The sequence below is a fragment of the Apodemus sylvaticus genome, chromosome 16, assembly GCF_947179515.1.
Source record: "Apodemus sylvaticus chromosome 16, mApoSyl1.1, whole genome shotgun sequence".
NCBI lineage: Eukaryota > Metazoa > Chordata > Mammalia > Rodentia > Muridae > Apodemus > Apodemus sylvaticus.
The window spans coordinates 58,025,549-58,038,912 of record NC_067487.1 but is presented as its reverse complement, the minus strand read 5'-3'; the positions used below and the strand labels follow the sequence as shown (position 1 = coordinate 58,038,912).

Here is a 13,364-nt window from a genome sequence, read left to right as displayed (position 1 = left end):
ACTATTTTTACAATACTATTATCTTGGCTTCATAGTTAGAAAAAGTTGGGTTAACCAGCATGGAAGCAGAACTGAGGTATAAAGAGAGAGAAAAAAAGCCAGTATTATTTTCCCACGTGAACTATAAGCATGGATTTTTAAATAAGAGTGAATTTTTAAAAATACGGTTTAAAAATACACTTCAGTCTTTCACTGTCAACATTCAGTTTAAAAATGTTGATGGAAACTCTTAGAATCATTTATGCTTATTAGTATAGCATATTAAATATGGCATAATGAAAACACTGATTACAATAACTGTAAAGTCAAAGCCATTTTTTGCTTAAAAAAAAAAGTATAAACCTGCACTGCTTTGCAGAAGGATATGCTGTCGCACAACCTTTATAAAGCGAGTGATATTGTAAATGCACCTAAATGGTGTTCTTAGAGAAGAAGGTCAAAGTCTGGTTGTCTAAGGAAAACCCCTCCACTGTTGAGGGCCAGGAATGGATAATGGGGAATTAAGGACTTTAAATGAGTCTGAAGACGATGCTCCTGTTGACAGGAAGCTTACTTCACATAAATGTACAGAAGTGCCTTCAAAGAGAAACCTAGACACTGGCCTCACCCCAGCAGACAGAGAAGCTTCGGGAATGTCTGACTCCACTCGCCACAGCCTGGGAAGTGTCAATTCGGTGCAGGCAGGACTTTAGATGTAGCAGGACACCAGGGGAGGCATGGTGGGACTTCTGGCTCCCCTCACACATGTCCTGTGAATCTCACCTTGTAAGGACTTTGCTACCCTCAGTATGCTACCCTTAGTGGCAAGGGACCGTACAACAAGGTATGTCTGGTACATGACTGGAAACAGGAGCTAACCCCTTCAACGATGCTACCATTCAGCGCAGGGCTAGAGGGACAGCCCACAGTTCATCGTGTAGATGACTAGAGCCATTTTCAAGAGTAAATGTGATGGTTGGTCCATGTGACACTGTCCCTCATTCTAAGTTGGGTGCAATTCTACAAGCTGTGTCTTTGCATCAGCAGCCTAGGACATGCTTTTTTGGCAGGTTCTGCCTGCCACCAGAGGACCCTATTGAAGTGGGCAGTGTTTAGTGTCCTCAAAGTCCAATTGAAGGCCAGGTGAGTCTGTTGAAAGGCTCAGCACTGGGGATGTAGCTGAGGCAACTGACCAGAGTTCTTAGGAATTTTTACCACGGAAGAAGAGGAGAGAGAACACCTGTCCAGATGGTCTGTCTGGCCAGGTAAAACCCAGGACTCATCGAGTCTGTAGGGCCACTTGACAGTAGGGTCCCCGAGCAGACCAAGTATAACCACACTTACCTGACAGCGTGGAACTGCTGATGGTGCTGGCTGGAGTGGTGACCTCGGGCTCCTCCTGAGCACACTCCTCAGGAGGAAGGACAGGTTTCTCTGGCTCCTCTCTGGGGTCTCCAGAGCAAGGGACAGCCTCATCTTGTTCTCCTTCTGTGGAGATAGCCAGCTTGGGAAGCAGGCCAGAGCTGAGCTTGCATCTATGGCTTTCAGTATCTGAAGAGTTGGATGTCGATAACTGTTGCCTTAAGAAAGAACAAGAACAAGTCACACCTCCACCTCCACCTCCACCTCCAGGGAACCGTTAGGGGTAACTTTGGCTTGAGAAACCCAGGTTAAAGGGAAGCTGGGTAATCCTAACCAATGTATGTCTAAAGCAATGGTTCTCACGGTACCATACCCAGTGTCAGCACAAGCAGGGGACATGGAAGGAATACATGCTTTGGGGGCTGTCTGAGAGCTACTGGAGTGGGAACTCAGGCGGTAGGTCTCGGACGCACTGCCCCAGCATTTATGAGGGCCCTTGGGAGGCTTCTCACGTACATTTCAGAGTATTCAGAACTCCAGCTGAGTGTCTCTGTGGATGGCAAAGTTGTGCTTTTGGTCTTGTCCTCAGAGTCATCTTTGTCTTCTCCCGAATTTTGAGTTATTCGATCTATACTGCTGAAAACCTGCGGGCGAATAACCATTGATTACAAGCTACATCTAAAAAGAGTATGCCAGAAAAAGTACAAGTCTTAGGGAAAAGAAAAAAAAAACCTGAATATATAGAAGTAAAAGTGGGAACTGGTGGACCCACACATGGTGGCACACACCTTTCATCCCAGCACTTGGGAGGCAAAGGGTGGCAGATTTCTGAGTTCTAGGCCAGCCTGGTCTATAGAGTGAGCTCCAGGACAGCCAGGGCTACCTAGAGAAACCCTGTCTCTAAAAAGCAAAATAAAACAAAAAATTGTAAGCTAGGGCCTTCGTGTGGAAAACACTAACAATGTTGTGCGCATGCCACAAGAGAGAAAAGTTAAGGTACGGAGGCACATTCTTTTCAGGTGGGAAGCTGAACTGACCAAATCTCAAGGACTCTGTATCTACAAAGAAGAATCAATCGTAGATGCTCTCGGGTTTCATGGTTTTGGGATCAATGTGCATTTCTGACTGACTTCAGGCTCAAAAAGTAACCAGAAGAGAACATGATAAGGAAAAGAAAGTGTTTGACGGCCACCAGTCAGGTGCTGGATAGAGGAAGGGATGGTGTGTTTCAGGACTTAGAGTGGGGTTGGTTCTGCAGAATGAGGGAGCTAAGCAGGGACCTTTGGCTTGCAAATAAATCAGTTAGACAGCTGCTGGTGCAGGAGACTAAAGCTTAGGCTGAGAGGCCTCTTAGCCCACAGTCTCACAGGAAGTACACAGAGGTAAAAATGGGAATGTGGAAAGCCCAGAACATCTAGTACACAACATTTGCCCTCCAGCTATTTACTGTTCTCTTGGAAATGGGCCTGGGGCTTCCTACTACCTGTAGAGTTAGAAAAGGATGAGGAACAGGAGCTAGGAAAAATAAAATGCTTTCCAAAGTAAAGAAGCAAGCTGTTCAGGAGGGGTCCTGAGAGGGTAGAGGCGGGGTCATGTTCTGAGTACCCATCGGATGTTAGTTAAGCTTGCTTCAGGACACACTGGCTATAAGACTTCAGGGAAATCCCTGCCCCTGTGTTGGTCCTTTGAACAGACAGGGATAGCACCAGCTGATTTGCAGATGCATTTTGGGTAATCACTCAGGAAAATGTACAGAGTGCTTTAAAAATCATGAATTGCTATAGAATTCCTAAGGAAGAATCATGCAAAAATGCCATGCAACCACAGAGATGTAGTAACTGAGGCTATCAGAAAGGAGGTGGGTGCCCTCAGGGTTTATTTCCATTATCCCTGGGTTCCTAACCTACCAAAAAATCAGGTTATGTGTCTGTCGGTTTTTAAATTTTACCTGAGTTTATAAAAAGGGATCTCTCTCAATAATCAATTTTATTATCTTTTACCATTTCTAAAATGAGTGGTCTTCCCACTGTCTTTGCCAGTATAAGTTATAACCTCTATTACTGATCAAAATACTTTCTTATCCCAAAGTCAAGTGTCTCCCAAGAATATTGGCTCATGCAAAGAACTGAGCGTCACTCCTGTGTTGTACTGTGTCATACTAGGAGATCTCGGCACACAGTGATGCCTATGTTCTTCCTCATTGACAAAAGCCTCCAAAGACTAGCTCTCAGCTAGACCTTGGGGGCCAGGTAGGCAAGTTCACCAAGTGACAACTATCATGAAAGACGACAAAGCTTTGGCATCTTTGCCTTAAAGCAACAACAAACTCCCAAAGTCTATGGGGTGGAAACTGCTGCTTATCAAGAATATGAGACCATTTTCCCCAACTAACCAGGAGTTTCAAGTGCTGGAGACCTCACACCCCACCAAGGGCAGGCGCTTTTACTAGGTCAGGCTGAGTTGGATACCAGCCACTGGTGGTCTCCCCAAGATTCTGCACGCCGATACCCTGTCTTACTCACTTTTGAAAACCTGTGTGAACAGGAAGAAAACTGCCTTATTTCCACAGTGAAGTCCTCATCGTTGGTATCATCCTCCTCCTCCGTCTCCATGTGATGATACTTCTCGGACCGAGCTGCGGAGGAAGGTTTGGGAACAGTCTGGGTTACTCAGAGTTTCTGTGTTTAGCAGAGACAACTACCCTGTGAGTACCTGGAGCAGAACCACATGGAGTTTTCTAGAATTTGTAGGTACGAGATGAGATCGGAAGGTGCGAAGTGGGAGATGAACTATTTTTTTTTAAATCTAGGAAAGGCCAAAGGATGTCAGATAATGCACGTACTATCAAAATAACTTGTGTCATCCTCTGATTCCAGTTGGGGAATAAATTCCGCCTTCTGTCTCAGCAAACTGTTCCAGTCTAAGGAGCGGAAGAAACGATGCTGCTTCACTTCATAGGCACCACCTGGATGGGGAGAGAAGCGAGGCTGAGAGGCTGAGCCACCCTCTGCACAAAGCCAGCACCAGGCTGACACACAGTGCAGGATATTTATTAGCAGAGAAATGAAGAAGTGATGGAGTCCATTCTTCCCCCCTACCTTCTACAACCAAAACGTGAAAAAAAAATTCCCATAATTTATCAGCAGGAAATCTGATTTTGCTAACAGCGGTTGCTATAGCACAGATTTTCTCGGTTAATTTTTCTACAACTTTTTCCATTTTTCAAAGGTTAATGACAGGGCCACTTAAAATCACATTATACTGAACCTGGGGATATGGACGCATGTTGGCCTGAAAGCAGACTCATTACAAACCCTGAAGATCCTAACAAGGTGCAAAATGTGCTTACAGCAAGATTTCTTCTGGAGGGAAGGTTAATAATGATGGATTTTTCCTAAATATTATATAATGGTTACCATTCAGTTTTTTATCAGATTGCTCATTAACATAGGGAGGAATTAAGAGTCTGTGGTTTAGATCCTTAAGTAAGGAAATAGCAAATTGGTTAGATAGATTTATAATTTGTCTAACAGAAATCAATCACAGGGGTTAAAGTTGAGGCTTCTGTTTGCCAAATAATTGTAGTAGTACACAGTTTGGGGAGGGTTTTTTTTTTTTTTAAATTTATCTAGTGACTTTAAACAGTTAAGTTTGAAGGGCAAGGCTCACTGAAAATGTATTCACAACATCCCATTGAAAGAGAGAGAGAAGTCACTAGGTAAGAGCAGGCCTCGCCCTACCCCAGCACACCCCCAACAAAACCAGATAACAAAAACCAGAGACTGAAAAAGCATCAGGAAGAAAATTCTCTCAGAGGACCATTACAGAGGTCTAATCTGCCTCTCTGTCAAGCTTTCTTTTGGAGTGGGGAGGGGGGATATAGTTTGGAGTGAGGGTGGGGGGAATGTAGTTTGGAGTGAGGGTGGGGGATGTAGCTGCTTCTCTCTGTGACTGTCATCCACGCCTCCTATCCTGTCTTCTGTGGGTGCAAAAGGGACAGAACAGGAACGGGAAGGGAAGAGGGAAGATGGGCTGGGATCTTGGCTGGGGCTGGGATGCTATCTTTGCCCATGGGATGCCTCTAGCGTAAGACACGTTCCAGGTGTTCTAAACACTAGAATGGAGGGGACAGAGAAAAGTGGGGTAACTCACCCCAGGAGGGGATGACTGACTGGTCTGTACAATGCACAAACAGGTGAGTCTTTTTTTTTTTTTCCTTTTTAAAAATATTTTCTTTGTTTTTTGTTTTGTTTTCAAGGCACAATTTCTCTGCATAGCACTGGCTGTCCTGGAACCCTTGCTGAAGACCAGGCTGGCCTAGAATTCAGAGATCTACCTGCCTCTGCCTCCCAAGTGCTTGGGATTAAAGGCATGTGCTACCACTGCCTGGCAAGGATGAGAATTTTTACCAAGATTCTGTGCAGGCGATTCCTGAGCAACTACAGTACCAATGGCTTCTCGGCTATGATCTGTGGGCCAGTTCTGTGCTGGGTATTGAGGTAGACAGACAGACAGATAGACAGACAGACAGGGAAATTCATGAAAAAGAAAGGGAGCAAGAACAAAGAAGTGTCCCCAGAAGAGAAGAGTCCTCAACCCCCAGTTTCTGGTTTATGTATCTTACTGGCTGAGGGTCAAGAATTTCCATTCTACTGGCAAAATCCGAACTTCTGTTAAAGATTGTCTGCAATGAAAAAACACTTCCTTTGCTAGATAAAGCCCACAAAAGAAAAAGTATTATAACAGCTAAGGAATCATGTGTAAGGCCAAAATGTATGCCTTAAACACTTGCACCCTAAGCTTTGAACCTACTGTACCGCACTCTCATCCATAAATCTGAAGAATGCATCCTTGTAATTTTATCTATAAAAGGTAATTCTTAGAGAAAAATAAGCTCTTAGAGAAAAATTCAGCTCATGGTTTTAAAGCTTGACTTAATCTTTGAATCTGGTTATAAATTACAGCCTCTGAGCATGTAACTTGCAAGAGCCACAAAAGCACAAAGCTATTGTTAGGACGTGCGTCTCTTCCTTAAGGTTGCACCCTGGCACTGCCTTTGAGAGGGCACAGCCTTTTCCTCAGTGGATCCCAGCTTTGCTGTATGTTATTTTTTCCTGAAACTGTGTGCTACTGTGAGCATGCTATCTCCATCTGAGTGCCGGGAACCTATAGGAACTCCTTGGGTGACGTCTTGCCCTGACAGTACTGCATTTGATGCTTAGGTACAGTGCCTCGTCTAAATAACTGAAAATACCCCTAGATAGGGTCAGCATCATCAACTCCAGTTTGAAATGGGGAGACTAAAGAGAAGCAACAGAGCTTGCTGGCCTGGGATCCTCCAGACGAGAAGAATAAGGCTACTCGTAGGTCTGTCTTTTAAAAATGCAGGCCCAGACGCAGTGCCTTAGTCTCTCCTCTACACGTGGGAGCCTGTGCTTTCGTTTCCTTTTGCTTCACTGTTTCTCCAGCTCGAGTCTGAGAGGGATCCGCCGTTGCCCAGGCTGGGGATCTAAGCCAGTTGGCAAGTCTATTCTGTGACACCCCTCCCCCACATCCCAGTCTTGTGCACTGTGCACCTTGCTTCTCTTTTAGCTCCCAATAAATGCCCTCTTAAACTCCTGTCAGGGTCATTTTCTTCCAGCAATTCTTTTATTTGGAGGAGCAAAACACAAAGGCCAAAGGGGATTGCACACTTCCCTGTTCCATCCCCTCGCCATAGCGGTGACACTGAGGTCCAGGGCCAGGCCCTGATGAGTGGCCCATCTCTGGATGCTTAGCCCAGCCATGGAGGCATTACCATAGTGACTAACGCAGCTGCTGCTTGTGGGGAGCCCGTCAATGACACTGCTATGAAACTCTGACTGTTTATACCCAAAGAAGCAATTTTTCTAAGGTCAGTGACTCGCTCGGCACTTCCAGACCATGCTGTTCTCATGCTTTCCCATCTATGGACCTCAAGCTGATGATAGCTTGGCCTTCGTTCTGTGTAGGGTGACAAGTGAGTCTCCCGCAGTGAGACACAGCCACAGAAGACGGAGCTCACATTGCTTAACGTACTTTTGTGCCTTCCTCGGAAGAAGTTATTAGCATATACTCATGGAGTCGTAAGGAAGGAAAGGTTAAAAAAGAATAGATGGGGAAGGCAGTTTGTGGGATGAACCTGGTCAAAGTGTAGGTGACAGGGTTGTGAACCATGTACAGGTCGTGCATGCACAGAGCGCTCCCATTGCTAGAAGGAGTGGAATGAAAGGGAAGAACTGGCCTGGATCCCCCGGTGTGTGGCTGGTTCTCCCTACGAGCATTAGTACATTTAGTCCTTACAATCATCCTGAAATGTTCAATGTGCCAATTTTCATACACTAGGAAACAGAGGATGATGACAAAGAGCCCTAAGGGCTCACAGCTGATATATAGTTGGCAGACATATGTGAACAGCTCGAAGGTCAGCAAGCCAGGCTTTGCCACTTGACTCTCTCCAAGTTCAAGAGTATACATATACATATACATACACATACACCTATACCTATACATACACATATACATACACATACACATATACATAACACATATACATATACATAACACATATACATACACATATACATCATATACACATATACATATATATTGCAAGTATAGCACCAGGTCGTATGCTGCAAGCTCTAGTTTGGCATTTACGCACTCCTTTGAGTTCCTCTCCTTTCCTGGAAGCTTCTTAAACATTCATTATGCTCTTTACAGCCTTCCCCCCCCCCCCCCTTTCTCAGCCTCTCCAGTCTCTCAGGCAAATGTGCATTCACACATTTTCACGGTGCATTATTTTGCCCGCTAAATATGCGTTGAACACAAGATGCTGTCACTGGAAGCGGCATGGCGGGCCTGCAGGATCCACGGTGTCATTCCGCAGGCCCTACTGGGACCCATCACATTGGCCCTGCCGGTTTGGCAATCACTTCTAGGCTGTTCTAAGAGCTTGAGTGAGACCTTTAAATGTCTCTTTTGGGTTTCTCCTAGGGAATTTGCTCTCACAACTGTCAGAGGCTGACAGCGGCAGTCAACGAGAAAATGTGCAGAGAAGTAACTTGCAGCTTATGATTCATACATAGGAACCTGCTGCATAGAGTGTCTACCCTGTCTTGTTAAGTCAAGCCTAATCAAAGGTCCTAGCATTCTTAGAGAAGGGGGAGGGCAGAGTATCAAGTAGAAAAACTCCAAACTAGACCCAGGGGACAGCAGGACAGGGGAATTTTGAGCTTCCGCTGGAGGGAGTGTGTTCACTCAAATGCATTTTTCTGATTCAAGCTGAAGGTTAAATATAGTACCAGAGCACCAAGCCTGATCATGGAAGCCCTTCCTTCTGGTCAGTTGAATGGGGAATCTAAGTAGATATTTGTACTATCCTGGGGCAATCTTGAAAAGCAGCTGTTTCCCACATTTGGCATAACCCAGTCAAAATCTGTCCTTAAGACTCTGCCCCCTGCATAGCCTGGACACTATTTTCTTTCACAGCCACTCTTATCTCTTGAACCACAACGCAGATCTTCTGACTGCAGGTCACAAAAGAAGAGAAATAACAGATCTGTTTGACAGTTCAGACAAGTGGAAAAGCAGATAGGGTGGGGAAAAACATAATCACTTCAAGGAGTATAGTAGGCTTCACGGTAGCGACACCACCACCATGCCACAGCCCTTACCAAAAGGAAGGTTAGAGGTTCGAGCTGAGGGTTAAATATAGTACCAGAGCACCAAACCTAAGACTTGCCTCATGTGGTCTCCTCATGCCTCACAGCAATACTTTGAGGTAGGATGACTTAAAGGAAGCCTGCTCTTGGCCACACGAGCAAGCTTTAGACTCTGGCCATGCGACTCTCTTTTGTGTCCTTTACCTAGATTTCAGAGGCTCGCCAAGACAAAGCTCATTCACTACAAAGGGCAGTAAGGAACATGAACCACAGCCGGTGGGTTCATAACATGGAGTCTGCATAACTTCTGTGTAACGGGCTGAGTGGTCCACATTTAGCTCCCGGGGGCTATACGGTTTGTCATGCCTACCCAACTCTGCTGTTAAAGCATGAACGCAGTCACGGATGACATGTCTCAGAAAAAGACACTGCTGTGTTTCTGCTTCAAAAAACTTTTTATAAAAACAGGAAACTGGACAAATTTGGCCTACAAACCATATTTTTTTCTGGTCCTTGGTTTATTCATTATCATGAGCTCCAGTGTAAAGTAGGAGTCTTTTTGTTGTCGTTGTCTTTAAAATGAAACAGGATGTCATGTAGCCCAGGTTGGACCTGAATGCATTATGTAGCTAAGGATGATCTTGACCTCTGGATCCTTGTGCCACTACATCTCATCTGATGTGACTACAGGCTTGTGCCACTGGGCCTGGCGCACAGCCGTCCATGTGTAAACAAGGGCAGATCCCTGAAACGAATAATTGTCATGGGAAAAATGGGCGAGAAATGGTTGCCCTCGTCTTCACTGATGTTTCTGTTATAATGGAATAGAACTCCAGAATAAATGACCACAGCAAGCCAACAAGTTTCACCAATAATTCACTACTAATTACCACCTAGAGTATATATGTATTTACATTTAACCTTTTTTGTCGTGCTAAAACAGATTCACCTAGGCAGACCTGACGCTATTCCAAGAGATGCCTAAAGTGTGTCTCTCCACAATATAGGGAAGAAAGGGAGGCACCTACCTGCTGGCTGTAAAACTAGAGGGAGAAAAATACCAGCAAGAAACAAACAGACTATCTCGTTTATCTTCAAAGGCAATGGTTTAATTCCCTTTCTTGGGCCACGGTGCAGATCACCATGATAGGAGAGCCTGGCTCAGCCCCAGGCCCTCATTTCTAGTAATCAGTTGGAGCACTGATAACCTATTTCAAAGGCTGTGGATAGAAGCCTGCTGGGTTAAATCCTCGTGGAATGTGTATTAAAAACACGACCAAAAAGAGCTCCTCATATCTGATTTTCCGTTTCCAATTATTTACGATGCATGTTTTTTTCAAAACAGAAGATTGGTACATACCCTGGAGATGTATTTATTGAACTAAATTAAGAGTTTTTGCCTTTGCAAAATACAAAAACAAACCCTACCCATCTGAGTGTATGTGCTGCTCTAAATCGCACCCCCCCACACACACACCAACCACATAACACTGCTATAATGTGCTGTGGCTATGTCCAACAACCACTAACAGATGTCGCCTGCACAGAAAACATTAGCGGGAGCTTCCAATTGCTCCAGAGGACATTATTGCTTGTACACTGGTGAAAGCAACACACACGCTCTCTCACCTGTTCCCAGCCTCTCCAGTGGGTTCTGCCTGAGGAGCAAGGTGATCAGATCCTGGGCATCTGGAGGCGGGGCCTCATCCTTTTCAGGCCAGTTGATTTCATCTGGAAGGAAGAGAAGATGTCTACAGCTTTACTGCTCAAAGGGCAGAACCGTGGGCCCCATCCCGGAAACACTGAGACAAAACCTACACTTAGGATCTTCAGTTGACTTCTATGTGGTCATGTTTGAACAGTATTATCTTATAGGGCCTGGACAGCCCCGGTTTCTTCAAGGTCTATTTCAAGAGACTATTTCAATAAACTGCATTTTTTCATTCACCTTTTTTTTTTTTCACTGACAGAACTGTCTCCTAACAAGCCACTTCTCCTGGTTATTAGAAGGGTTTAGTAGAACAGAACTGAGCAGCTTCGTACCAGGCGCCTACCCATTGGGGACCATCTAAGTGTAAGATTTTCTTATTAGCCTCAACTGAGAGTTCGGTCATGCCTGCTCCGTTCTTTAGCTCCAAGGAGTAAAAAGTTATTTTGCAAAAAGTAGTGATTTCTGGGGACAAAGGTAAAGTCCAAGATGTTAAGGCTGGAGAAGAGAGAAATGAAAGGGGACCACAGTAATGGGAGTCTTTAAAGTCTGTCAGAGATATTAAACTCTGTTCTCGCTCTGAAGGAGTTTGCCTGGAGATAGGTGTGTGCTTGCTCGTGCCTATGGAAATGCAATAAAAACATGAGTTATTTTTGTGTGCGCCTGCCTCTAGCTTCCTCTGCTGCAGTTTAAATCTGATTTGGAAAATAAAACATGAATATGCATCAGAGCCGTGAGGCAGTGAGAACAAAGCCAGCGTTTGCTGCTTGTGTTAATTAAACAGTTGATTCCCCTTGCCATTCAGGCCTTGGTCTGTCAGAAAATAACAGCCTAGTTATAAATCCATAAACAGCTCAGATATTATAGAAAGGGCTTTTACACTGCAGGCGGTTCAACAAATCTATTTTGTTAAAGTTTACAAATATGCCTGGCTTGCAAAGTCAACATCAGAAAGTAATAGTACGATTAAGGGCTCTTCATGAGCACAATGAATTTCTCTATTTCCACTGCTGGCTGGCATAAGCACAGGTCAGGCTGGGACCAGGGGTGGCTGATGGAGTTACCAGTGGGGCCTGACAACCTTTCAGGTAGAGAGGCCGCTTCCATCATCTCTGCTTTGGGGAAATTTACAAAATCAGCAGGGAGGGGAGCAGTAGCCCCTATTTAATTATCATTTAGGTGTGCCACATGCTACAAGGCAATAGTTAGGGTCAGCGTGCAGGTTAAGATCTAAAGGTTATTGAATTTTAAATGAAAGATGAACAGCTGCTGTAGAAATAACATCATACATCACAACTACCGATGAAAGCATTAACAGTCTGCAGATTCCACTCAGCGCCACGCCATGCTCGTTATTTATGATTTGGTAGACATTTGTTTTAGGGGTTATTACATTTTTGTTAATTTCTTCATTGTGTCATTAGCCATTTTTTTCCCATTTATAAAAATGTTACCCACATTAACCTTTTCTTCCCTGGTGCAACTTTCCTATTATGAAAACGAAGGCCAGCTAACTGGGAAAGCATTTGTAAATCCCATACCAATTTCTTTTTTAAAATAGTAGCAGACAATGAAAGTTGGACACATTGCCAGCCCAATTCCAAATTCCATGTTAACAGACCTTCCTCGCGTCCATTTCAACACACATCACTCTCTTGAGAAAGCATGAACCGGGTTGTATGTTATGAGAAGTGAGTTCTTTTAATTTGTTGGCTCCAGTGGTTGATAGAGGTTAACATTTTAGTGACACGTGGCAGATTTACATTGAGTAGCTGTTTCCCAGTAGTGGCTTAAAGATAACTTGATGATATTTACCACTTATGACTTGTCCAAATAGCTCTTCTGGAGTGTCCCCAAAGAAAGGCACACATCCGACCAGAAATTCATAGAGGATTATGCCCATGGCCCACCAGTCCACTGGTTTCCCGTAGCCCTGTCTCAGAATCACCTCGGGGGCAATGTATTCAGGTGTACCACAGACCTAAAATGAAATTGCTGTATTAGAATAACTGGAGCATTAGACATGAATTAAAATGAACAAGATGACTAAACAATTATACTGCCTCAAAATACCCAGCTTACCTACTAGGAAACGCATGGGCAGAGACCTTGAGAACAGAAATTACGAGGACAAAGAACATATCCATTATGCTTAGTCTCAAGTTGCAAACCAAACCTGTGCATAGCTTTCTACAATCCTAAAAAGTGGTTTTTTTATGTTGAAAAATAGTAGCGTGTGCTTAATCTGTCACTATTAGAGGCAGCTCAATTGTATATATGGTCAAACTGAGTCTCCCATGGTTCTATCAGGAAGGTGTGGCAGCTGAGGTGGGTTTACCTTAAGTAACTTCACAATGAACAGATTGTGGGCACATGGTAATGAGGCATGCTTAAAAGGAAATGGGCCATAGCTCGGATTCCAGCAGCCGAGATTGCGCGATGCATCATGAGTTTCAGGAGTACTCTATCGAGACTCCTGAATTCCTTACAAAAACAGTTTTCCATTTGTCTCTCTCATCCTCTCACTCGTGCGCAATTAGGCCGTTCATCTTGCTAATAGACCTTAATGCTAGGGGAGGAATGTAGAGGGATCGGACGGTTCAGAGGGGCCCAGGAAGACAAATGGGAGCAGT

General features: G+C 44.4%; 1 protein-coding gene across 8 annotated transcripts in view; it reads right to left on the bottom strand.

The window, feature by feature from the left end:
- The window catches only part of Mast4 (microtubule associated serine/threonine kinase family member 4), a 606,534-nt gene that overhangs the window by 23,986 nt on the left and 569,184 nt on the right, over positions 1-13,364 (bottom strand). For all 8 annotated transcript variants that reach the window (XM_052160085.1, XM_052160077.1, XM_052160082.1 and 5 more), the window contains 6 exons: positions 12,547-12,712; positions 10,653-10,754; positions 4,184-4,306; positions 3,864-3,976; positions 1,858-1,985; positions 1,324-1,559 (listed from right to left, as the gene is read on the bottom strand). In XM_052160085.1, the coding sequence (XP_052016045.1) occupies positions 1,324-1,559; positions 1,858-1,985; positions 3,864-3,976; positions 4,184-4,306; positions 10,653-10,754; positions 12,547-12,712 (868 nt within the window). The remainder of the gene's footprint in view (positions 1-1,323; positions 1,560-1,857; positions 1,986-3,863; positions 3,977-4,183; positions 4,307-10,652; positions 10,755-12,546; positions 12,713-13,364) is intronic.